Source organism: Aquarana catesbeiana, unplaced genomic scaffold (genome assembly GCF_042186555.1).
Source record: "Aquarana catesbeiana isolate 2022-GZ unplaced genomic scaffold, ASM4218655v1 unanchor226, whole genome shotgun sequence".
NCBI lineage: Eukaryota > Metazoa > Chordata > Amphibia > Anura > Ranidae > Aquarana > Aquarana catesbeiana.
The window spans coordinates 998798-1023847 of NW_027362653.1; the positions used below are offsets into that span (position 1 = coordinate 998798).

Genomic DNA, 25050 nt, shown 5'->3' on the forward strand with positions numbered 1-25050 from the left:
TCTTATAGGTGACGCTTTAAAATCCTTTACAGGTCATCAGTTTACAGTTAACAGTGAATAATGGATCAGAGTCCAGTGGTCAGGAGTATATCATATACATCCCAGGGTACAGAGTGCAGTGGTCAGGAGTATATCATATACACCCCAGGGAAAAGAGTGCCATGATCAGGAGTATATCGGATCAGATTTTATTTTTGCTGTGAAACCTTTATCCCAAAAGGAAAAAATTATTTGCTATAACTGTCTAAAAAGTGTTAGCTGGAGTTTGGACTCAATTTGTTAGTGTATCTAACTCTGAGCATCTAACACTCCCCCCAGAATAACAATGCTGCTGTCCAAAGGTGCCTCTGTTACTTCTTTATCCAAAGTGTAGGCACTCTAATACACGAGGTGGGCTACATATCAAACAACCAGGTGAAAACGGGCGAACGCCTAAAAAAAGAAAACAAATGCAGCCATCGCATCTATTGATTGGTAAGCTGCAATATATGACATTTTTGGTTTTGGGTTTTATACCGCTTTAAATTCTGGTATGGGTTCCTGAATTCAGTTACTCAGAGAGATCTTGGGTGGGAAAGAGTCACCAACCCTGGCTATGGGTACTTTGGATGTGAAAGTGTTAATTCACATGTGAGAGGGAGCTGAAAAGGGTAAGAAGAATTCAAAAGGTGTCCACGAGGTGTTGGATGGAACAACACACAGTTTTGAGAGGTCTGTGGGATGCTGAGACACTGCTGGGCTCCTGCTGACATTTTTTCTGAACGCCTGGGGCAGGCGGGATCTTTAAACCCTGTTGTGGGGCAAGTTTATGCTGGCGTTGAGCCGAATCTTTGTTTTTGAGACTTCAACAGGAGGACAGCCATGCAGGGAAAGGCATCCAACTAGACATCACATCTGCATGTGTAAGAAAGCTGTCTCATATGGTAGCAGTCTTGAACAGTTCTTACACAAAATATAACAGTTCCTTCTCTTCCACTACAATCACTTCTTGTAGTCCTTCAACCCACTGAGCTCCCATTCTCTCACTAGACTAGATGATTCACTGCCACTGAATCCCTTGAGCTCCTCCAATCTTCACGGTGGTATCTTCCTCAAGCGTCACCCCCGCCTCTCTGCTGGGTCCCTGGCTTGGCACTCAAGATACTTCTCAAGCTTCACCCCACTGGCCTGCTCGGTCCCTGGCTTGACACACAAGGCTGCTCTGCAAGCGTCATCTCCACTGGCTGGGTCCCTGGCTTGATACCCACTGAAGTTACCCCGATTCTTCACCTTACCCGGTTGGTGAGAATACTGCTCCGGTACTTGCTTCAGCTACTCACTGTGGTCCCTGGGAATAAGGTGGATGGTCCCTTAGTGGTGACAGCTTCCCCTCTAACTCCACCCACGACAGGTTCTCCGGCCAGCAGAAATGTCACTTCTGGTTGGACTGCAAGCCGCAATCCCAACCCTGCGCTGCTCTCTTGCCTCTGGATAGGCCCTCAGACAGCCTAGCAGCCAGATGTGCCCAGGATAGGCCCAAACCCCGGCCTAGCAGCCCGGGCAATACAACATACGTCCACCCAGACAGCCGTCCAGGTGGCACAGAACACTGATCACCTGACTCTACCCAAATATATAAGTTCTCCCAGCAGACCAAGGGATTTAAGAAAACCCCTGCCCATTGGCTGGGATACCCCATATACCTATAATCTGACCTTGCATTTCCATTCTCATATTTAATGCCACCAGGTACCCAGACAACTAGCTATTGTGCTCATCTACTAATATATACAACAATACTACTCAATAAAAACAATCTCCTGTTATAAGATGCCAGCCCCCAGCACTCTGTATTAGGGTTTTCCCAAAACCGATACTAGTATCAGTATTGGGACCAATACCGAGCATTTGCCCGAGTACTTGTACTCACACAAATGCTCCCGATGCCTTATCCGATACCTGGTCGACGGGCGGAGTCAGAGGGCGGGCAGAGAGGGTGGGCAGATTTAGCAGGTGGAGTCGGTGGACGGAGAGGCCGGGCGGAGTCAGCTGAGCACAGAGCGAGTCCTCAGCTGCAGTGGAACTAGCTAGGTAAGCTGGCAGGGGCGCAGCCGCATCAGGATCGGTGACCGGAGCCGTCACATTCGGTCGCTGTCAGAGGCTGAACATCTCGACGTCCATCTTGGTACACCCTGCACTCGGCTGCAGTAAGTCAGCAGGGGACATCTTGTTACCCAAACTATATGGGCTGGGTGTAAGTACAATCAGAGGTGTAGACTAACCATATATACACAGGATTACATGAATGGTCATAAATTAACTTCACATAATCTGAACAGAGGATGGGAGATGTTTGTATAGATAGATAAGTGTGCTGCTTGGGAGATACTGTGAGTGGACTGTGATTGATCGGGCTGCAGACTCCCCCTCTCCCCCCACACACTCGCTTGCTGTCTCTTCCGATTCTCCTTATCTTAACCCTTTAATGCAATAGATGCAAAAGAAATCCTGAAACTTTCCACCCTAGTAAACTTTTGAATGGAACTTGGCAAGATGCTCTCCTTATGTTGAGGTCATGTGGTCTGGTATGGTTCAGGAGGGGGCATGCTCATTCCAACTAGTGATTGGAGAGGGGGGGGAGGCAGAGATAACGGAGACCATGGAGGGGGGGACAGAAAAGAGCTTCAGATTCCCAAAACACACACCAGCACAGTGTGTGTATTTATTGAGAAGCAATGACACTGCTGCGACTGTCTACACAGTGGCAAGTCTGCTAAAGAAGCTCCCCCTGCCCGAATGGTCTGTCCGGGTGAATGCCATACAGGTGGCAACCCTATCGTCAAGCGATTTTTCACTTCCTGAAAGGGGACAGCTGTTTTCTCCCGTGCTTGAGCGATCGTCCTGGCCGCTATAGACAGATTTCTGCTGACGAGCAAACAAACCCGGGATAAGGCAATGTAATAGTGCAAATTTGTCCTCTTTACGGACATTCAAATGGAAGGCAGTAATATATTTCTATCCCCTTGGTGGGAGTGGAGATGACCCCATCCATAAGGGCAGCACAGTGGTGTAGTGGGTAGCACTCTTGCCCAGCAGTAAACAGGGTCGCTGGTTCGAATCCCAAGCACGACACTACCTGCTTGGAGTTTGCATGTTCTCCCTGTGCCTGTGTGGGTTTCCTCCGGGTACTCTGGTTTCCTCCCACACTCCAAAGACATGCTGGTAGGTTAAATAGCTTCTGTCTAAATTGGCCTAATTTATGAATGTGAGTTAGGGACCTTAGATTGTAAGCTCCTTGAGGGTAGGGACCGATGTAAATGTACAATGTATATGTAAAGTGCTTCATAAATTGATGGCGCTATATAAGTACCTTAAATAATAATAATATACAGTACATACACACACAGCACAAGGCCGTGTTCACACTACGAGACGTTTCTCGGGGCTGCAGTCCCTCGGAGCTCCACAAGATGGTGATCTCACTTTTACTGCAAGACAGGAAGTGATGTCAGGTACAGACAGGAAGTTCCGGGTGAGAGGTGAGTTGGGAGGAAGTAGAGAGAAGACATTGCTGGAAGTGGCAGTAGAGGAGGTAATAAGATCTTATTTTCTATTTACACCCAGAAACCCCCCCGTCATGTCCGTCCTCTTCCTCCATAGTCACTGTGATGTCTTTTATCTCCAGCAGATGATGATACACACATATATAGTGTGGAAACCTAGATTAACCCCTTCAGGGGCAAAACATTTCCCCATTTAGGGAGCCGGAACATTCTCCTCATGTTGAAAAACATTCCCCAGCCTGCTATGAAGAATATGTTCCGTCACTGGTGTCAGAGGGAGGAAAATACTGAGGGCTCCGAGGGAAATAGAGGAGCCTCTGAGGGGAATACTGAGGATGAGGGACTTCAGGGTCCCTGAGGGGGTCGTGTAGCTGAAGGAATCTGGGCCCTTGATAGGGTTAGTGGGCAGCAGGCCTCTGAGGGAATGGGAAGCTGTAGGCCTCATGGGGTCTCACTGGTCGAATAACATTTCCCAATATAATAATGTATAAAATGTATAATGAAAAATATTTAAAATCACACCTGCTTAATAGACAAATAGTAAAGTGAAAATGTGCATTTATTTAGTGATTAAAATTTTTTTTTTAAAGCAAATAAGTCAGTGGAAATTTAAATAGATCCAAATACTGGAATTATAAAAGTGCTTAAGTGCACTGTGCAAAGTTCAAATTGATCAAATTTACAGGTGCTCCATGCGATTCAGTATGTGTTCCACACTCCATGCGATTCAGTATGCGCGCCACACTCCATGCGATTCAGTACGCGCGCCACACTCCATGCGATTCAGTATGCGCGCCACACTCCATGCGATTCAGTATGCGCGCCACACTCCATGCGATTCAGTATGCGCGCCACACTCCATGCGATTCAGTATGTGCTCCACACTCCATGCGATTTAGTATGCTGTGAAAGTGATGCGATAATCAGACGCTGTGTTCTCACTCAGGTTCCCCCCCCCCATGTAATGAAGGCTCACCTTAAGGTGTGTGACCTTGCTGTTAAGCTTGGTCAATACACGCTTTGGAACCACTACAGGGTTCAACAGTGCGTCAGGGATCCTGGATCAATCGCCAATGTGCCTCAGTAAATCAATGAAAAAAGGATCTCATAGTGTAGTGTGTTTATGCAATTTATTGAACCAAAAATAAATAGGTCCCACGCAGGGTACTCACAATATCCAGTTCTTCTTCCTGGACATCATGATGACCAGACATTGACCTCACAGCACTGCCTCAGAGCAAAACAGGAAGACAGAATAAGGATTGAATGTATCATTCCTTGTCTGCAGATCTAAAAGTTAGCAAAACCAGTTCAGAAACAAAACAATCCTTATAGGGCGTACACACGGTCGGACTTTGTTCGGACATTCCGACAACAAAATCCTAGGATTTTTTCCGACGGATGTTGGCTCAAACTTGTTTTGTCTACACACGGTCGCACAAAGTTGTCGGAAAATCCGATCGTTCTAAATGCGGTGACGTAAAACACGTACGTCGGGACTATAAACGGGGCAGTGGCCAATAGCTTTCATCTCTTTATTTATTCTGAGCATGCGTGGCACTTTGTCCGTCGGATTTGTGTACACACGATCGGAATTTCCGACAACGGATTTTGTTGTCGGAAAATTTTATCTCCTGCTCTCCAACTTTGTGTGTCGGAAAATCCGATGGAAAATGTCCGATGGAGCCCACACACGGTCGGAATTTCCGACAACACGCTCCGATCGGACATTTTCCATCGGAAAATCCGACCGTGTGTACGGGGCATAAGAGAGGATAGGAATGTCTTATCTGACAGGCCAACAGGGTTCTGTAGCAAAAATGAAACAGTTCCAACTAAATGTTTTCCCATTGGGGCAGTAGTTATTAAATGTCCAGCAACCCTCCTACTACCCCCCCCCCCCCCATCCACACCATGTTATTGTGTGACCAACACCATCCAAATAGTTCTTACTTTCAGTTCCCAAAGTTATCCGTCTACAAGGAGACCTGTATAGATCAAATGACGGCACCAATGAGGATGGAGGAGGACCGGAGTCACATGACTGAGAAGATACTAAACCTCACCCTGGAGATCATCTACCTGCTGATTGGAAAGGTGAGAAGGATTCTGGGAGGTCACATGACATCACTCTTATGCTATTTGTAACAGAATATTACTGTCCCATTTTAAGCAATCCAAGACATACCCTCCAAGTCACCATTTCCCATATGGCATACACAGGGTCCCCAGAGTCTGTGTTTCCTAGGAGACCAGGACCCGAATCCACAGTAATACCACCTCAAGAGTCCCCAGGCATACAGCTCACAAAGAGCACCGTTCCCCCAAATGCCAGGGTCCATAATCGGTCGGCAAGAGGCTTGCATTCAGTCCCCTCCAAAAGCCTCTATAAGCCTCTATCCCGGGTGAGTCTGTCACACTATTAATAAAACACAGACCTGACCGGAGAGGTGAGGAGGATTCTGGGAGGTCACATGACATCACTCTTATCTCTAATAATAAAACACAGACCTGACCGGAGAGGTGAGGAGGATTCTTGGAGGTCACATGACATCACTCTTATCTCTATTAATAAAACACAGACCTGACCGGAAAGGTGAGGAGGATTCCGGGATTCTAACATAATTTTTCTATTGGTTCCTTAATACAGAGATTTCCTCTTGTGAAGTCAGGTGATCATATGGCCGTCACAGTGCCTCCATGTGACTCCCTAAAACCTGAGAGACACAAAATGCAAAAGATTCTAGAAGTCACCAAGAAGATGATGGAGCTGCTGACAGGAGAGGTGAGCGGTGCTGGGAATTCTGGGACATTATCCAGTAATAGACAAGGGATGTGTCTGGATGGTGACTGTATCATTGTGTGTGTCAGGTTCCTATAAGGTGTCAGGATGTCACTGTCTATTTCTCCATGGAGGAGTGGGAGTATTTAGAAGGACACAAGGATCTCTACAAGGACATCATGATGGACAATCAGCCACCCCTCACATCACCGGGTAAGAGGAGACTTTATTGTAAAGGAGAGAACAGTACGGAGGGTCCACCTAGATCCCCCATCATCTGATAAACACATAGAAACAATGTATTCAGTCAGTGTGTGTGTTTTCTACAGATGGATCCAGTAATGGGAACCCACCAGAGAGATGTCCCCCTCCTCTGTATTCCCGGGATTCCACTATCCTTAAGCTATACAAGGTTGGTGAGATGAAGCATCTGGAAGATGGACAAAGTGAGGATTTTTTATGTGATGTCACAAAATTAAAGCCTTTATTTTACAGGTGAAATTGTCGATCTTTCCCTTGGTTTAGGGTGAAGATCTGATAGATATAAAAGTTGAGGTTAAAGAAGAGAGGTATGTGAGGGATGATCAGCAGTCTATGGAGGAGGATGGAATAACGGGGACATTTATAGAGGAGGACACTCCTACAGAGATCAGCACAGGTGGGTCATTGACACTAAATACATTCCTCCACCCATACTGCTCACTGATTGGTCCAGAACAGGGCGGGGACTGGGTGATATCAGCCTGTAATCCCCTGGTCACTTTCCTGAGCTGTGTTCCCCGTCCTGTATTGTATTTCTCTCGGATAATCTTCTTTCTCTGTGCTGCAGACACAATTTATATATCTAGCCTGGATTTACACTATATTAGCAAAAGTATTGGGACACCTGCCTTTACACACACATGAACTTTAATGGCATCCCAGTCTTTGTTCGTTGGGTTCAATATTGAGTTGGCCCACCCTTTGCAGCTATAACAGCTTCAACTCTTCTGGGAAGGCTGTCCACAAGGTTTAGGAGTGTGTCTATGGGAATGTTTGACCATTCTTCCAGAAGCACATTTGTGAGGTCAGGCACTGTTATTGGACGAGAAGACCTGGCTCACAGTCTCCACTCTAATTGACCCCAAAGTTGTTCTATCGGGTTGAGGTCAGGACTCTGTGCAGGCCAGTCAAGTTCCTCCACCTCAAAATCACTCATTAATGTCTTTATGGACCTTGCTTTGTGCACTGGTGTGCAGTCATGTTGGAACAGGAAGGGGCCATCCCCAAACTGTTCCCACAAAGTTAGGAGCATGAAATTGTCCAAAATGTCTTGGTATGCTGATGCCTTAAGAGTTCATTTCACTGGAACTAAGGGGCCAAGCCCAACCACTGAAAAACAACCCCACACCATAATCCCCCCCTCCACCAAATGATTTGGACCAGTGCACAATGCAAGGTTCATAAAGACCTGGATGAGCGAGTTTGAGGTGGAGGAACTTTATTGGCCTGCAGAGTCCTGACCTCAACCCGATAGAACACCTTTGGGATGAATTAGAGCAGAGACTACGAGCCAGGCCTTCTCGTCCACATCAGTGCCTGACCTCACAAATGTGCTTCTGGAAGAATGGTCAAACATTCCCATGGACACACTCCTAAACCTTGTGGACAGCCTTCCCAGAGGAGTTGAAGTTGTTATAGGGTGGGCCAAGTCAATATTGAACCCTAAGGAACGAAGACTGGGATGCCATTAAAGTTTATGTGTGTGTAAAGGTAGGTGTAACGAGCCCCTGCTCGCTCGGTTCCACTCTCCCGACACTCTTCTATGGCTGTTGAATCAGATTGCAGATCGCAACATCTGATGGTTCGGTCATCCGATGCTCCGGGACTAGAACTACAGCTATGTGCCGTTCTAATCCAGTTGTGTAGCTCAGAACAAACACCAGGCAGGCTGTATGTAAGCTCAAACAGGAATCTCTTTTATTGAAAAATACAGGCTCTTTTATACACTAAAAGTGGAGGTGCATACCTCCGGCTCATATTACTCTAACAATACACCTGTAACCTAATTTACCTAATTAACATGGGCTAATTACCTAATCCCTTTAGACAGCCTAGATGACTCAGACATGACCTTTAGGCCAGACTGGCCGTATTGTAGCTCAGAAAACCCAATCAACATTATCACAATAGCAGAGTTAATTAACACAAACAACAATGGGGATCTAATGAATCTTAGATCCCATACTAGAGACTTATTTACAATACACATTCTAGCAGGCAACAGACAGACAGGTGGCTGGAATTGACATCAGCGTCTTCTAACAGTATTTTTCCCAGCATTATGAATCAGCCACTATTTCTAATATGGCAAATCCAAGGTCCCCAGAGTCTGTGTGTCCTGGGGGACCAGGACCCGAATCCACAGTAGTACCACCTCAAGGGTCCCCAGGCATACAGCTCACAAAGATCACCGTTCCCCCAAATGCCAGGGCCCACGTTTGATCGGCAAGAGGCTAGCATACAGTCCCCTCCAAAAGTCTCTCTCCCGGCTAGGTCTGTCACAGTAAGCATCCCAATACTTTTGGTAATATAGTGTATGTATATTCTGGGGTTCAGCTGGCACCAAAATGTTCATTTTCACTGTAGGCATTGTTCAACTTAGGTACCTGAGGTATGTGCATTGGGTCTTCTGCCCCATGCCCGGGTCTAGTAAGATCTGACAGAACAATTCTCCCAGGATTACTTATTCTGTTATTTGTTGGCTGTGCCGGGTGGAGGGATATGTCTGTATAGTCTCAGACCCAAGTCACTAAGTGCAGTCTCAGGAGATGGGAGGCAGCGGTGTGGGACCTCTGCCACTTGTCTCAAGTAAACATTTAAGCTTCCACTGATTACTGAATACCAATATTATGAGTCCTGACCATTACACTGTATAATTTATATTGCATATTACATACTCCTGACTCCTGCACTAAATACTCTATGTTGTACATTACATAATTCTGATACTATATAGTCCTAACTTGTTCATCCTATACAAGAGGTTGTACATTACATAGTACTGACTTCTGCTCTCTCCCCTCTACCCACTGTTACAGTATATATAAACATAATATGTATTTTCTTTTGTTACCCCCATTTCCTACCAGCTGGACATTTTATATCTGATGATTTGATTGGAGCACAAACTTTTACATGTTGATAATAATGTGATAACATCCTCAAGCTCTGGAACCTTAAAAAGAAAGTGATAATGAGGGAGGAGTCAATAACCCAATGATGGTGGTCTTCAGGATCAGTCCAGTCTTCATCTTGATAAGAAAAAAATAGAGAGCGCACCGGCCCAGTGCATTATCCTTAAGATAAATTTATTAAAACCAAGATTAAAATCTACTCACAAAGGTAGAAAGAAAATAAAAATCGCACTGTAAACAGTCACAAGGCGATTGGTCCACTGGTAGCAGTTTCCAGGTCCTAGGAAGAGGACGTACGAACCGCTGCTGGCTAACGCGTTTCGAAGGTGTCCCTTCTTCATCAGAGCTTTAGCTGTGTTAGTCTCTTGCAACTATTTATACATGTGTCTATCTGGGAATCACATCTTAGATTGGTACTGGAACCCCTCCCCTAATTGGTGGGAGGTTCCAAAAAAAGGAGGGGGTGGACCTCAGCCACATTGTTATATAGTGAAAATCTATTAGGTTATTGTATTAAATTTCAATTCATTTTATTTTATTTTGTTTTATTTAATTCCATTCCATTTCGCATGCGCATGCACACTGGGAGTGCATGCATCCAGCAATGAGCTGACCTGGATCTGTTGGTAAATACCGTGTATCTAATAGTCTTGGGTATAGCACTTGGGGATTACCAATTATCATAAAAAAATATATATATTGAATATTATAAATTGAATATTGTAAAAAGGAAAGCCATAGCTCTCACCTTCTCAATAAACCCCTCTGTGATGACTGCAGCTGCAACGGCGTCCATAGCCGACAGCTTCCATCTACGCTCTTGTCCCGATGCGCTGTCTCGGCGAGTGGAACGCACGCCACGCCATCGCTTCCTGATTGCGATCCACTGGGCGGAAGTGAGGTCATGACGTCACTTCCCGTGAGCCCATTGGCGCACGTGGTTGACGTCTAGTAGTTAACAATAGCCGCCATGTTGTCGAGGAAAAAGATAGAGGGCAAAGCTAGACAAAAACGTCAAGGCAGTGCATTAGGGGGATAGCATAAGGAGCACTTAGCTCACAGTGGAGCCTCTGAGGGGGAAAAAAAAAACAAAAACACATTACCTAATATTAAACGTACATAGAATTCTCTCTTACACATAATTATTTCTCCTTTTTAGGCGAAAACTATTTGCAAACAAAGGGTACAGCTATGGGAGCCAGGTTTGCCCCCAGCTACGCGAACATCTTTATGGGATTCTGGGAAGAATACTTTATATGGAAAAACAATCCCTTTGGGGCAAACCTGGTCCTTTACGCTAGATACATCGATGACATTCTGATAATCTGGGATGGGTCAGATCAAAATCTCTATAATTTTTTAGAGCACTGTAGGAATAATCCTTTTGGGATAGAATTTACCCACGTCCTAGACGAGAAATGCCTGATCTTTCTAGACTTAGAGCTGCAGGGTGACCAAGATGGCGATATTTCTTCCAAAACTCATTTTAAACCCAGCGGAGGCAACTCATATTTACATGCTAAAAGTAATCACCATCCCAGGTGGATACAGAATGTCCCCTATGGTCAATTTTGTCGCCTGAAACGTACATGTACCAAGAAAGAGGACTATCTGGAACAAAGTAAGCTTCTTACACAGAAGTTCAAAGAAAAAGGTTATGAAGCCAATCATATAGAGACAGCCTTTAACAAATACTTGGCTCTCTATGATGATCCACTAGGCGAAAACCAAAATAAAAAATCTCGATACTAGACCACTTTCGATACCCAACAGGCCTATTTCTCTACCCAATATACCAATAAGGCGTTTGAAATCCAGAATATTATCAAAAAGAACTGGAATATTCTGAAGCATGACCCTGTGCTAGGTAAGGCACTCCCCGATCACCCTAATATTGTTTTTCGAAAACCCCCGGATCTTAGGAGCTTGGTAGCCCCAAGTAGGGTAAAGATATTTACCTACAAACCAATTAATGGTTGGTCAACAATATTTGATCAAAAAGGGTGCTATAGGTGCAGCGTGAAGAACTGTGGCACATGTTTGTACATGTGGCACAGAAAGAAAACCGTAGTAGGGAGAGACGGAAAGGTCCATAAAATTAAACAATTTATAAATTGTGGAACAGAATATGTGATCTGTGGCATCGTTTGCCCATGTGGGCGCCTGTATGTTGGCCGTACCCAACGTCCAATGCGAGTCAGAATCGGGGAACATAAATGCAGTTTCATTAATTTAAGAGACAAATATCCGGTCTCCCGACACTTTTTAGAGGCCCATAAAGGGGACCCTGCAGGCATGAAAGTCTTTGGAATCGAGTCCATTGGAGGTGAGCTAGATACAGGAAGAAGACACCAGAGGTTATGCAGGCGAGAGGTCTTCTGGATCTTCACCCTTGGCAGTCTCGCCCCCGGAGGCCTAAACGAAGACCCCGAAATACATAAAATAGTATAACAACACCCTAGAGTCAATTTAGCGAGCCAGTCCCATGTCCATTTATCAATTTTAGGCAGACCATTGTTTATTATCTATTATTATTATTATTACTACTACTTTCCTCTTAACTTTTATATATAGTATTTAGGTCATCATATATCAAAAAGATTTTAGGCAAATTATGAGTTTTAGGTTTTAAAGATCGTATTAGTTTAATGCCCTGTATACAAGACAGCCCCTAAAAAATATGTAAAATATGCACTTATTGTATGACTAGATTAAAGCATACATGGGCTTATGCATATGTATAATGTATAATGTATAATTTCAGTGGCCCAATTTTATTCTATATACCACTCTCACAAGAAAGTATATTAGAACCAGCATTTGTAGTTTTATTTCTATTTTTATCTCTTTCCCTGGAGTACATGTATGGGTGCGTATATGTATTGGCCTCTGTATGTTCACATAGATGTACTCCAACTATAGCAACACCTGAAATAATGTGCATAATAATAGATGTGGTTTTTAATAACCTGTATGATGTATCGGTTAGCACACCTTTGCACATATATACGAACATTTTTACGAATAAGTTTTTATTATTAATCATATTATATATACATTTTTTATTAATATGTTTTATTATATAATTATAGTGCGCCTCTTGCCTATCTTTTTATACATGTGTATATTAGTCTTTTTATCTATACAACTATTGATAATAGATTATATCCATTCAAACAATCAAACTGAATTTTATTCATTCAATTTGTTGTATGTCCATGCTCATCAACGTGCGCATGCACACTTTGTGTGCACATACACCTTGTGCCTTATAAGCACAGGATATAGCTCCAGTGATATAGTGCTAGTTGCAACTAACTGCCAGAAACCACATTAAATAATGGCACATTGTTGTACATGCATGTGTATACATGCTTCCGCTATGTATACATAACATATACATACCAGTTTGTCTATACTCCCCCCCCCCCCCCCTTTTTTTTTTCTAATGTAATGTACGTTTATTATTAGGTAATGTGTTTTTTTTTTTTTCCCCCTCAGAGGCTCCACTGTGAGCTAAGTGCTCCTTATGCTATCCCCCTAATGCACTGCCTTGACGTTTTTGTCTAGCTTTGCCCTCTATCTTTTTCCTCGACAACATGGCGGCTATTGTTTACTACTAGACGTCAACCCCGTGCGCCAATGGGCGCACGGGAAGTGACGTCATGACCTCACTTCCGCCCAGTGGATCGCAATCAGGAAGTGATGGCGTGGCGTGCGTTCCACTCGCCGAGACAGCGCATCGGGACAAGAGCGTAGATGGAAGCTGTCGGCTATGGACGTCGGAGCAGCTGCAGTCATCACAGAGGGGTTTATTGAGAAGGTGAGAGCTATGGCTTTCCTTTTTACAATATTCAATTTATAATATTCAATATATATATTTTTTATGATAATTGGTAATCCCCAAGTGCTATACCCAAGACTATTAGATACACGGTATTTACCAACAGATCCAGGTCAGCTCATTGCTGCATGCATGCACTCCCAGTGTGCATGCACATGCGAAATGGAATGGAATTAAATAAAACAAAATAAAATAAAATGAATTGAAATTTAATAAAATACAATAACCTAATAGATTATCACTATATAACAATGTGGCTGAGGTCCCCCCCTTTTTTTGTAACCTCCCACCAATTAGGGGAGGGGTTCCAGTACCAATCTAAGATGTGATTCCCAGATAGACACATGTATAAATAGTTGTAAGAGACTAGCACAGCTAAGGCTCTGATGAAGAAGGGATACCTTCGAAACGCGTTAGCCAGCAGCGGTTCGTACGTCCTCTTCCTAGGACCTGGAAACTGCTACCAGTGGACCAATCGCCTTGTGACTGTTTACAGTGCGATTTTTTTTTTCTTTCTACCTTTGTGAGTAGATTTTAATCTTGGTTTTAATAAATTTATCTTAAGGATACTGCACTAGGCCGGTGCGCTCTCTCTTTTTTTCTTATTGTTTACTACTAGGATAATCCCATCCTGGAGAGCAGCAAGGCCGAAATTCACTGTTCTTTCTGAACCCTTGGGATTATCTAGCTTACACACCTGTGCGCAAGAGTATTTGCTTCTGCAGTTTTCATCTTGGTTGTTCTCCCCCCCCCATCCTCACTCCCTGACCTCTGGTGGGGCTCAGCCCCGCTGTTATTTATGACTAAATCATGGACTAAATAAGGAAGTGTAGTACTTCTTGTGTTGGGAAGATGGCAATGAGTGATAGAGGGGGTGGGGGCACTCGTCCTATAATCCCCTCATCACTGTCACTCCTATAAAAGACAGTTCTGGTTGTTTCCTCACTCTCTGACTAAGGTCCATGAATAAAGAAATGAACTGGTAGGAGATCAGAGGATCCATTTACTAGTTACCTTGAGGGTGGAATTGTAAGATCCTCAGAGACAAAGCTGCCTGATGTGGGCAGAGTCCTGTTTTAGGGGAACCAATCTGCTCATGTCTAGTAATAATCTTTTTATTTCTATTTTAGTAGATGGATGGGAGATGAGGAAAACCTCAGAGGATTGTCTCACTTTGTCTCCAGACTGTAAAGTAGAAGATGAGGACATCACACAGTATAGTCCAGGAGAAAACCAGACTACCTCAAATGTCCATCCGGCACCACACAGTGTAGATGGACCATCGTATTCCTCTTATCCTGAGGAACCTCAGACTGTGAGGGGCGGTGCCGTCCTTCCAACGGAGAAGAGGTTTTCCTGTACCGAGTGCGGGAGGTGTTTCCAGTTTAAATCTGGTCTAGAAGAGCATAAAAGAACCCACACAGGAGAGAAACCACATTCCTGCCCTGAGTGCGGGAAATGTTTTTCAAACAAGTCCTATCTTTCCACACATCAGAGATCTCACACAGGGGAAAAACCATATTCCTGTCCTGAGTGCGGGAAATGTTTTTCAGGCAAGACACCTCTTTACAGACATCAGAGATTGCACACAGGTGATAAGCCACACTCCTGTCATGAGTGCGGGAAATGTTTTGTACAAAAATCAGAACTTGTAATACATCATATGTTTCACACGGGTGAGAAGCCGTTTTCCTGTCCTAAGTGTGGGAAATGTTTTTCAAGGAAATCAAACCTTGTCGCACATAAAAGAACTCACACGGGGGAGAAGCCATTTTCCTGTCCTATGTGTGGGAAATGTTTTTCAGAGAAGTCCTCTCTTTCCACACATCAGAGATTGCACACAGGAGATATGCCGTATTCCTGTGCTATGTGTAGCAAATGCTTTGTAAAAAAATCAAAACTTGTCAGACATGAAAGGTCTCACACGGGGGAAAAACCTTATTACTGTTCTGAGTGTGGGAAATGTTTTTCAGAGAAGACCAATCTTAATATACATCAGAGGTCTCACACGGGTGAGAAGCCTTATCCTTGTTCTGAGTGCGGGAAATGTTTTGTAACAAAATCAGTTCTTGTCAAGCATCAAAGGAGTCACACAGGGGAAAAGCCATATCCCTGTCCTGAGTGCGGTAAATGTTTTACACAGACGTCCGGTCTGTACAAACATCTGAGATCTCACACAGGGGAGAAGCCACTTTCCTGTCCTGAGTGCGGGAAATGTTTTTCAGTGATGTCCAGTCTTTACAGACATCAGAGTTCTCACACAGGTGAGAAGCCGTATTCCTGCTCTGAGTGCGGGAAATGTTTTTCGGTGAAGTCCAGTCTTTACAGACATGAGAGATCTCACACGGGGGAGAAGCCACTTCCCTGTCCTGAGTGAGGGATTTGTTCCTCACTGAAGTCCTGTCTTCCTGTACATCAGAGATCCCACACAACCCTCGAGGTGTATTAGTGCCTTGAGTGCGGGAAATGTCTTCTATATGAATGTTGCTGGACATCACAACTCTCATCTGGGGAGGAAGCACACCCTGATATATGTCGGAGACGTGTGATGCGACCTCATGCCGGGTCGCAGCGGCCATTTTGTGGGTTTGAAATGCCAGACATTTCCATCATGCAAATTTTTATCTCTTGAAATGTGAGTGTATTTGGAATTTTATAATAAACCTTCGATGGGATGTCTGCAGTATGAGGAGTTTTGTTCTTTTATATCTAATTGAGACTTTGGTGCTTTGGTGGAGACGCTGGAGAATAAAGATGAGCTCAGGCGTGTTCGCAACCCGCACGTGCAGAGCCCGCCAGGAAGTCTGCACTGGGGAGAGCTAATCACAGGCAGTGAGACATTTTCACAATCCGTGGCTGCAGAGATCGGGAAATGTCTCACTGCCTGTGATTAGCTCTCCCCAGTGCAGACTTCCTGGCGGGCTCGGCACGTGCAGGTTGCGAACATGCCTGAGCTCATCCTTACTGGAGAATATCCTTGAGGCTGATTACTGTTGGAGCTGATGTTTGAATAACATCCCACGCATTATTTATCCCAATAGAGGGTACGAGGCAGTGTTTTGGGTGCTGGTGATGGTCTCTTCACACTTAGGATACATTGTTTCTGCTCTAGCAATCAACAATTGGATATCATTTGGATTGGTACTATGGACTTTGATTGATATTAGCGCTGCACCATTTTTATTATATCTGTTTTCGTTTCATGCATATTACATAGTAGGCGAGGTTGAAAAAAGACACAAGTCCATCAAGTCCAACCTATGTGAAATATATTGTGTCAGCTTCTCAAAACAAGATTTATCTATATACCTATAGCGCAACAGATTCGTTTTTTTTATTCCTGTTTTTTTTTTTTTTACACCCTGATACACACCTCAGATATACTCCATGGCTGATCTTCATCATGTAAGAAACAGTTCATAAGGAGATGAGAGATCACCAAAGACATGGATGAAGTGTTGTACCGTGTTGACCATTGATAGCAGTAGAAAAATAAAAATGGCATCTTTCGTTGGAAAATTTTAGTTGAGTAAATTTTGTGGTGTCAGCTTTCACCAACCCTTAGAGCCCTTTCACACCGGGCTGCCCATAGCGTCAGCGGTAGCGGCGCTTTACCGTCGGATTAGCGGTGCATTTCGGCCGCTAGTGGGGTGCTTTTACACCCCCCCCCCCCCCCCGCTAGCGGCCGAGAAAGGGTTAAAACTGCCCGCAATGCGCCTCAATAGCGGCGTTTTGCCAGCGGTATCCCAGCGCTGCACCATTGATTTCAATGGGGAGTAGCGGTGGAGGAGTGGTAAACACAACGCTCCTTCACCGCTCCAAAGAAGCTGCTGGCAGGACTTTTTTTCCTGTCCAGCCAGCGCAGCGCTCCGGTGTGAAAGCCCTCGGGCTTTCACACTGGAGACAATGCTGCAGCTGTTTGAGGGCGGATTGCAGGCGCTATTTTTAACGCTATAGCGCCTGCAAAACGCCCTCGGTGTGAAAGGGGTCTTAGACATCTATTAACCACTTAAGTACCGGAAGATTTTCCCCCTTAATGACCAGGCTTTTTTTTGCGAATCGGCACTGCGTCGCTTTAACTGACAATTGTGCAGTCGTACGATGTGGTACCTAAACAAAACTGAGGTCTTTTTTTGCCCGCAAATAGAGCTTTTTTTAGTGGTATTTGATCACCTCTGCGGTTTTCATTTTTTGCGCTATAAACAAAAAAAGAATTTTGATTTTAAAAAAAAACAATATTTTTTACTTTTTGCTATAATAAGTATCCCAAAATGTAAAAAAAAAAACAACTAGATTTCTTCATCAGTTTAGGCCGATATGTATTCTTCTACATATTTAAAAAAAAAAAAAAATCGCAATAAGCGTATATTGATTTATTTGTGCAAAAGTTATAGCGTCTACAAAATAGGGGATAGATTTATGGCATTTTTATTATTTTTTTTTTTTACTAGTAATGGCGGTGATCAGCATTTTTTTTGTGGGACTGTGACATTGCAACGGACAGATCGGACACTTTTGATACTTTTTTTGGGACCACTGACATTTATACAGCGATCAGTGCTGTAAAAATGCACTGATTACTGTATAAATGTCACTGGCAGGGAAGGGGTTAACACTAGGGGGCAATCAAGGGGTTAAATGTGTTCCCTAGGGGGTGTTTCTAACTGTGCGGGGGGGGGGGAGTGACTGGAGGAGGAGAGAGATCACTCCTTCTAATCACTAGAAACAGACAATCTCTTTCTACTCCCCTGACAGAACGGGGATCTGTTTCTTTACATTGACAGATCCCCGTTCTGCCTCTCTGTGGAGCGATCACGGGAGGCCGGCTGCGTGCATCAGCTTCCCTGCCATGCAGCGGGTGCGTGCATGTGCCTGCTATAGCTGTTTAGCCAACGTACAGCTATAGCGATTTGCGGGAATGAGCCGACCTGCCGCAGTATAATGGTGGTGGCTGGTCGGCAAGTGGTTAATTAAAAATTTGTTGGACAAATGTGACAAGTATTCATCCTGTCGTGATGAATTATAACTTTAATTAGGGAAGGGATATTCATTTAAGATGAGCATGGTTCCACAAGAAGCAATACTGTATATACAGGAAGACAGCTGGGAGGTTGTAGGTCACCTCACCACCATGTATTATAATACTGAAAAGCCTGTACCACTGTGCAAAGGGTGGTTAAAAGGGGGACAGGGGTGAAAGCGGGATGGGGAAGTGATAGGGGGATGAAAAAAGGGAAGGTGAGGTGGAGATGGAGACGGGAGGGTAAAGAGGTTAAGAGTAAGAGGGGTGGTGTAGAGAGGGGGTGGGGGATGAAGATGGAAAAGGGGTGAAGAGGGGACAGGAAGGTGAAGAGGGGACAGGGGGAGGAAGAGGAGGATGGGGAGGTGAAGAGGGGACAGGAGGGTGAAAAGAAGGATGGGGAGGTGAAGAGGGGACAGAAAGGTGAAAAGGAGGATGGGGAGGTAAAGAGTAGAATGGGGAGGTAAAGAGGGGACAGGAGGGTGAAGAGGGGACAGGAGGGTGAAGAGGAGGATGGGGAGGTGAAGAGGGGACAGTAGGATGAAGAGTAGGATGGGGAGGTGAAGAGGGGACAGGAGGGTGAAGAGGAGGATGGGGAGGTGAAGAGAGGACAGGAGGGCGAAGAGGAGGATGGGGAGGTGAAGAGGGGACAGGAGGGTAAAAAAGAGGATGGGGAGGTGAAGAGGGGACAGGAGAGTGAAGAGTAGGATGGGGAGGTGAAGAGGGGACAGGAGGGTGAAGAGGAGGATGGGGAGGTGAAGAGGGGAAAGGAGGGTGAAGAGTAGGATGGGGGGGGGGGTGAAGAGGGGACAGGAGGGTGAAAAGGAGGATGTGGAGGTAAAGAGGAGGATGGGGAGGTGAAGAGGGTAAAAGGGTGGTGAAGAGGGGAAACAGGAAGAAGGGGGATGGTGAAGAGGAGGTGATGTCATCTCTCACATTCACTTGTTCATTATTCTTGATATACAGGCATACCCCTCCCCTTTTTACCCTCTTTATCCCTGCGATAAAGGGTATACCCTTGAATGGTTGCCAGCCAATCATGAGAGCTGTTGAACCAGGTTTCTGAAATTCCCACAAAATCTAAGTCCTCCTCGTACAACAGTATCTCTAGTTCACCCATCTTGTCTGCCATGCTCCTGCCACTGGTGAACATACCATGTAGTTTAGACCGGTTGCATACTGTCTTCTTATTCGGTGTTTCAAGGTTGCAACTAGGACTTGTTACTATACTTATCTCGGGTTTATGTGCTCTAGTCAACCTACCACTAATGCCCCCTATACTACCCTCTGGAATATGTTCCACACTGACTATCTCTGTCTCTGGACCCTCCCCCCGTTGCCTAGTTTAAAAGCCCCTCTAACTTTTTGGCCAACTTTACTCCCAGCAGATCTGCACCCTCCTCATTTAGGTGCAGTTTGTCCCTTCTATAGAACTGGTGACCGACTGAGAAGTCTGTCCAGTTCTCCAGGAACCCAAACCCCTCCTTACTACACCAGCTCCTCAGCCACTTGTTTACTTCTCTAATCTCCCTCTGCCTTTCTGGTGTGGCTCGAGGTACCGGTAGTATTTCTGAGAATACTACCTTAGAGGTCCTTTTCCTCAATTTAGCTCCTAAGTCCCTAAAATCGTTCTTTAGGACACTTCATCTTCCTTTGACTTTGTCATTGGTGTCAACGTGCACCATGACAGCCGGGTCTTCCCCAGCCCCTCCCAATAATCTGTCCACCAGACCTGTGATGTGCCGAACCCGAGCGCCCGGGTAGACAGCATAAAGTTTGGCACTTCAGGTCTTTGTCACAGATTGCCCTCTCTGTCCTTCTAAGAATTGAGTCCCCCACCTCCAATATCTGTCTTTCTGTTCCCTTCACTCCTCCCCCCCTCTCACTGGAGGAGTTCTTCCCCTGGCAGCTAGGGGAGGCCCTCAGCTCCAGCAGTGCTGGTCCCTGACTGGTTTCACCAAAGTCACTCAACGGGGCGTATTTATTGGGATGCTCCAGCCCAGTATCGCCCTCCCTGGCACTTCCCCCTCTACCCTTCCTGACTGTCACTCATCTACTCTTTTCTAGTGCCAGCACCTGTTTGTCTCCACCCGCCTCTGTGCTGGCACCGGCCGGGTATGTTTCCAGCTCTCCTTTAGTATGAAGGGTCTTCTCAGTGCTGACAGTTGCTTCCCCAGATTCAGAACCTGAGCTTCCAGGGAAACAATGTGCTTACATTTTGCACAGCAGTATTCGCCTTCGGTCGGATGATCAAGGAACGCATACATGCTGCAAGATGTACAAAGAGTCGCCTCTCCACACCCGCCGGGCATCGTGCTGACTCGGTTAAATTGATGATAGGCAACTCCTATCCTCATATTGATTAGTGGTTCCAAATTAATAATAACTACTGCAGTAGGGAACAGACACAAAAGATACGCTCAGCATCTTTCCAAATTACTGTTCTGCTTTATTATGACGCAATTGAAGGTTTTTATGCACATGATTACGTAGGTATCACATTAATATTACAATTGTAGGTTTATCGTAACAAGGGGCGTTACATAGGCAGGCTAATTCTAATCAGGACTCGAAAGAATGTAAACATTTACTGAAAACATTATTAGTGCTGTTGCACAGTGAGGGCAGTGTGCAATACATACAAAATACAATACAATTATATACAGAACTTACAAATTTCCATTACAGTCTCCCCTCTTTTGATCAATATTTTGATCACTAACCATACCTGCTATCACCTTTAACCTGGAACCTCCACACGCTTAGGTGGAGGTAGTCCTGGCCAAAGAAGCAAAAAACTCCATTGTGGAGAAAATAATAGCTAAGCAACTTTTTCATTACCAAAATGACTTTTTGTTGTGAAAAACAAATGATTGATAAGACATATTTACAGAGTACTGGCTGTACACTCCTGTGGCCAGAATGGCCTTCTAGCTTAATTGTTGGCATGCTGACTTATCAGCATATGTAAACACAGACAATTCTACATGAAATGGAAGACGCACAAAAGACAAATATGACTTCAACTTGGCTGAACTACTTTTCAAATATATATATCCCTTACAATTAAAGTAACTGAATTAAAAAGTACCCTAGACTGTGATCACAAGAGGGAAACAAATCAAACACAGAAATTTCTTTAATTTAGTCATTTTTGCAGTGTCTGGTGTGGATCCAGGTGACTTTTCCTTCAAGTTTTGCAAAAACTGTACATGAAATAGATGCTGTATTGAGTCTCCAAACATTTCCTTATATATATGTCTCTTAAAAATCCACAAGTCACCTGGCTTTAGTTTTAGATCCTTCCAAACTTTTAGGATCTGGAATTGGGGAGAAAACACATAAATGAGTTTGTCAAAAACCTTAAAAGATCAGCAACATTCTCCGTGAGATCCGAATGGAGGACTTCGGCTGCTGAGACAAAATATAAGCAAGTGAGTAACACACTCCCAAACCAAATCTCATAGGGAGAGAGTCCAATATCCCCCTTAGAGGCCTGATAAAATTTAAGAAAACATTCAGGCAAAAGTTTTCTAGTTTCTTACTTTACTTTGTCCACTACATTGTAGACAGTAGGGGGTGTAAAAATAAAACCTCAAAACTTCTAGTAAGGACTCTCCTATAAAAAATGATTTCCTCTGATACTCTCTGTACTCCCTGGCACTCTGTACTTACAAACTACTTCTGATAACACTTTTTACTGTGGCCTTTGCAGTAGCATTTGCCACTGGACATCCAAAAAACATGTCCATACAGACAAAATGCATACTCGTAAGATCCTAACTTGGGCATCTGGATATATCTTTTTGTAATCTCTGGGAGGGATGTTCAGCTTTTGGTAACACCTTTGGTAACAGGTAAAACAAGAAGTGGTATGTTATAAAAACAACTGTGGATAACCCTGGCTCTATCCCACGCTCATTTACTAAGGCAGCCATAACTGCTTGTGACTCATGACACGGTCCATGTGTCAAGCTGAAGGGAAAGAGTGGCTGGCAGACATAAATGATCACCTTTTCCAAAGTCCTGTTTCATAAGAAGTTGCCCCCTGTGGACCACTTGTTCTTCTCGTTCTGGGGTCCTTAAAGTTGAATTATTAATCCCAGCTATACTGGGCCAGAACTAGGGTGGAATCTGTGAGTTGCACAGACCCATCAAGTGTCCGGGGCTGTAAATGCAGCATCCTTAGTCACCTGGTCTGCTTCCATGTGTGAAAGTTAATATGGCTACCTCAGCAAGAAGCTGGAAGGCTGAAAACAGCCGATCAAATTAACTTGGCATGCTTGGTTGGTTTACCTGCCGAAGTAAAAACAAACTTCTGGCCCTTCAAATGGAACCAAAAGCTCTCTATATCTCGACTATCTATATAAATATACACTCTTTTTACAGCTCATAGGCTTTGCTAAAACATGGAGCTCTGCTTCTTGAGCTGGGCAAAAAGGATCCAATGACTTTGAATACAGAGTATCCTTCTGGGTGATAAACTGCATACTCAAATCTACAAAAAATTAAATATCTGGGTCTTCAGGGAGTGTGTCCTGCACTGGGCTCACAGCAGCTGATTCCTATGTCATCAATTTAACACATGTGTCTTTTCCTTTCTTTTGAATAAATGTACGCATTTTTCATTGTTAGATTTGTACATAAACAAACTCATATTTTAAACCTTTCATTAAACAAACATTTAGTTAGCTGTATATTTGCTGCACAGAATGTCGGACCATTAACCAAAACAATATCTAACTTTGTCTAATAGCACCTTTGCATAAGAGCTACAGCTCTGATATATCGGGGTGAACCATTTATTACTGGGTCCAGCTTGCATAAATATATTACAATGGCTTGTTTTCTATCACGCTGTTTGTGTAAGAACTCCAGTTTCATGTTTCAAAAGACAACTTCTTCCTGGCAATATTATAATAAATGATAACAATACCCTGCGGTCATGGAGAGATGCCCATAAATCCAAAATATTCTTCTGCTTATACCACTGCACTTACAAGAAAAAGGGGCACATCATTTCACAATCCACACATTCTGCTTTGGATTTCAAAAATAAAAAATAAATAAAACAAAAGGATCAACAATCTGTATGATGGACCAGAAAGTATCAAAAACTATAAAACAACTGGCTGCAGGTGGCATCTATCCTAACAGGGTGTGTGGACTTGATGTGATGGGTCTGTTATATTTAAATTTTATTTATTATTACTCTTACATCATGGACCGCACATCAAGTTTTCATCAAAAACCTTACAATATCATTTTTGTAGAAGAACTTCTTATGTATCCCATCCATCTTGGCTTTGTTAAATATTATGGCAGCTTTATTCAAAATAACAACCTCATCTTAATCTTTTTTCCTCTCAATAAGGGCTTATTGTATAAATGTAAAATTACAAAATTGTTATCTTAATCTAAACTAATCTCATTCATTACAAATTTCCCCAATAACCTGGATTTCATTTCCAACCAAAGGTTGTCTAAACCAGTTTCAATATATCTATATTATTAATATAATTGTTAAACTCATATTAGAAATTAATACTCATTATTACTTAATTTTACTTAATTTCCCTTTTTTAAATGCACTGTTTCCACTATCAAAGGATATTCAATTTGTGTAATACACGGTTAAATGTAACCTTCATTTTACCATGTTTGGAAAACAGATTCAAAATAATTGTGATCACATTGTTTACCATTAGATTTGTTAACCCGGCACATTTTGTTATAAATGTTTTGTCTAAAAAACTGGAATTGGCATGGTGTCCTTCCAGCTTATCACTGACCACATTCTTTCAGGAGAGCACAAAGGAGGGGGTCACATCTGCGTACATGACACACACAAGGGATAGAACTAAAGGTCCCAGCATTCGCACACACATACACCAATATCTCTCTAAAATCGCTTACATTTTTCCCATTTGTACACAACACATGCATATCATTCTCTCACTTTCTTTTAACTCTCATTAATATTTTCCTGCCTAAATTCTGCTTTCCTTATTTTGTTCAGATATCTTTTATATCTAGCTTCTATGATCAGACGGTCAGCCAGAGTGCTCATCCCATCTTCTCTCTCTGACAACATATAAAGTATTCTGTTTTACCTCTCATTTCTCTGTTTCTGACTCTAATAGTTGTAGTGCCTGACCCCAAATTCATTCCACAACTTAACATGAAAATGTCCCTTTCTGTCTAGTTCTAATGTCACCCTTGATCCATCCTGCTCACATAGATAGCTGTTTCTCTAGCTGTTTACTCTGCATGATTCTTAGTCCCTGTGGACTTTGGTAACCCAGTTACCCATTGTGGATCCCTGTCCACTCTAACCATTAATCTAGGGGCTCAGTATAGGCGGAACCGCACCTTTGGTTCATATATAGCGCTCCTCTTGCGCTGGGCATTTTTGAGGGTCTCTTACCCTTCATTCCCTTACTTAATTCAATGCCCATAATGACTGGCCAGTCTTCTCTCTTCTCTACTTGTGCCTATACCCTCTTGCCTCTAAACTACTTTATCTAGCAGATTTACTACATATACCTGTGAACAGCACTATTCTTCCCTCTCTTATCTATAACACTCCGATGGACAATAGACAGGGACAACATAACATATAACCACCAATCAATACAGTTCGATTAAGGGGAGTAAAATAGGTACCCTTTGTCCCGAAAATGCCT

General features: G+C 43.7%; 3 protein-coding genes across 3 annotated transcripts in view; all 3 read left to right on the forward strand.

The window, feature by feature from the left end:
* The window catches only part of LOC141121620 (uncharacterized), a 33026-nt gene extending 16992 nt beyond the window's left edge, over window positions 1-16034 (forward strand). The window contains exon 8 of the mRNA XM_073611271.1: window positions 14695-16034. Within this exon, the coding sequence (XP_073467372.1) occupies window positions 14695-15721 (1027 nt within the window). The 3' untranslated portion in view covers window positions 15722-16034. The remainder of the gene's footprint in view (window positions 1-14694) is intronic.
* LOC141121631 (uncharacterized) overlaps window positions 1-25050 on the forward strand; it is a 220833-nt gene that overhangs the window by 91994 nt on the left and 103789 nt on the right.
* Window positions 3496-6944, forward strand: LOC141121609 (gastrula zinc finger protein XlCGF66.1-like). Its single transcript, XM_073611262.1, has 6 exons — window positions 3496-3571; window positions 5502-5639; window positions 6193-6327; window positions 6414-6537; window positions 6654-6736; window positions 6820-6944. The coding sequence occupies exons 2-6, from the start codon at window positions 5544-5546 to the stop codon at window positions 6847-6849; spliced, it is 468 nt and encodes a 155-aa protein (XP_073467363.1). The 5' UTR covers window positions 3496-3571; window positions 5502-5543; the 3' UTR covers window positions 6850-6944.

Excerpts from the sequence above, each read along its gene's own strand:
- LOC141121609 (XM_073611262.1), top strand. The coding sequence starts at position 5,544 with ATGACGGCACCAATGAGGATGGAGGAGGACCGGAGTCACATGACTGAG. Across the intron at positions 6,538-6,653 it reads GCCACCCCTCACATCACCGG|ATGGATCCAGTAATGGGAAC; the intron begins GTAAGAGGAGAC and ends TGTTTTCTACAG. Across the intron at positions 6,737-6,819 it reads CTATCCTTAAGCTATACAAG|GTGAAATTGTCGATCTTTCC; the intron begins GTTGGTGAGATG and ends TTTATTTTACAG.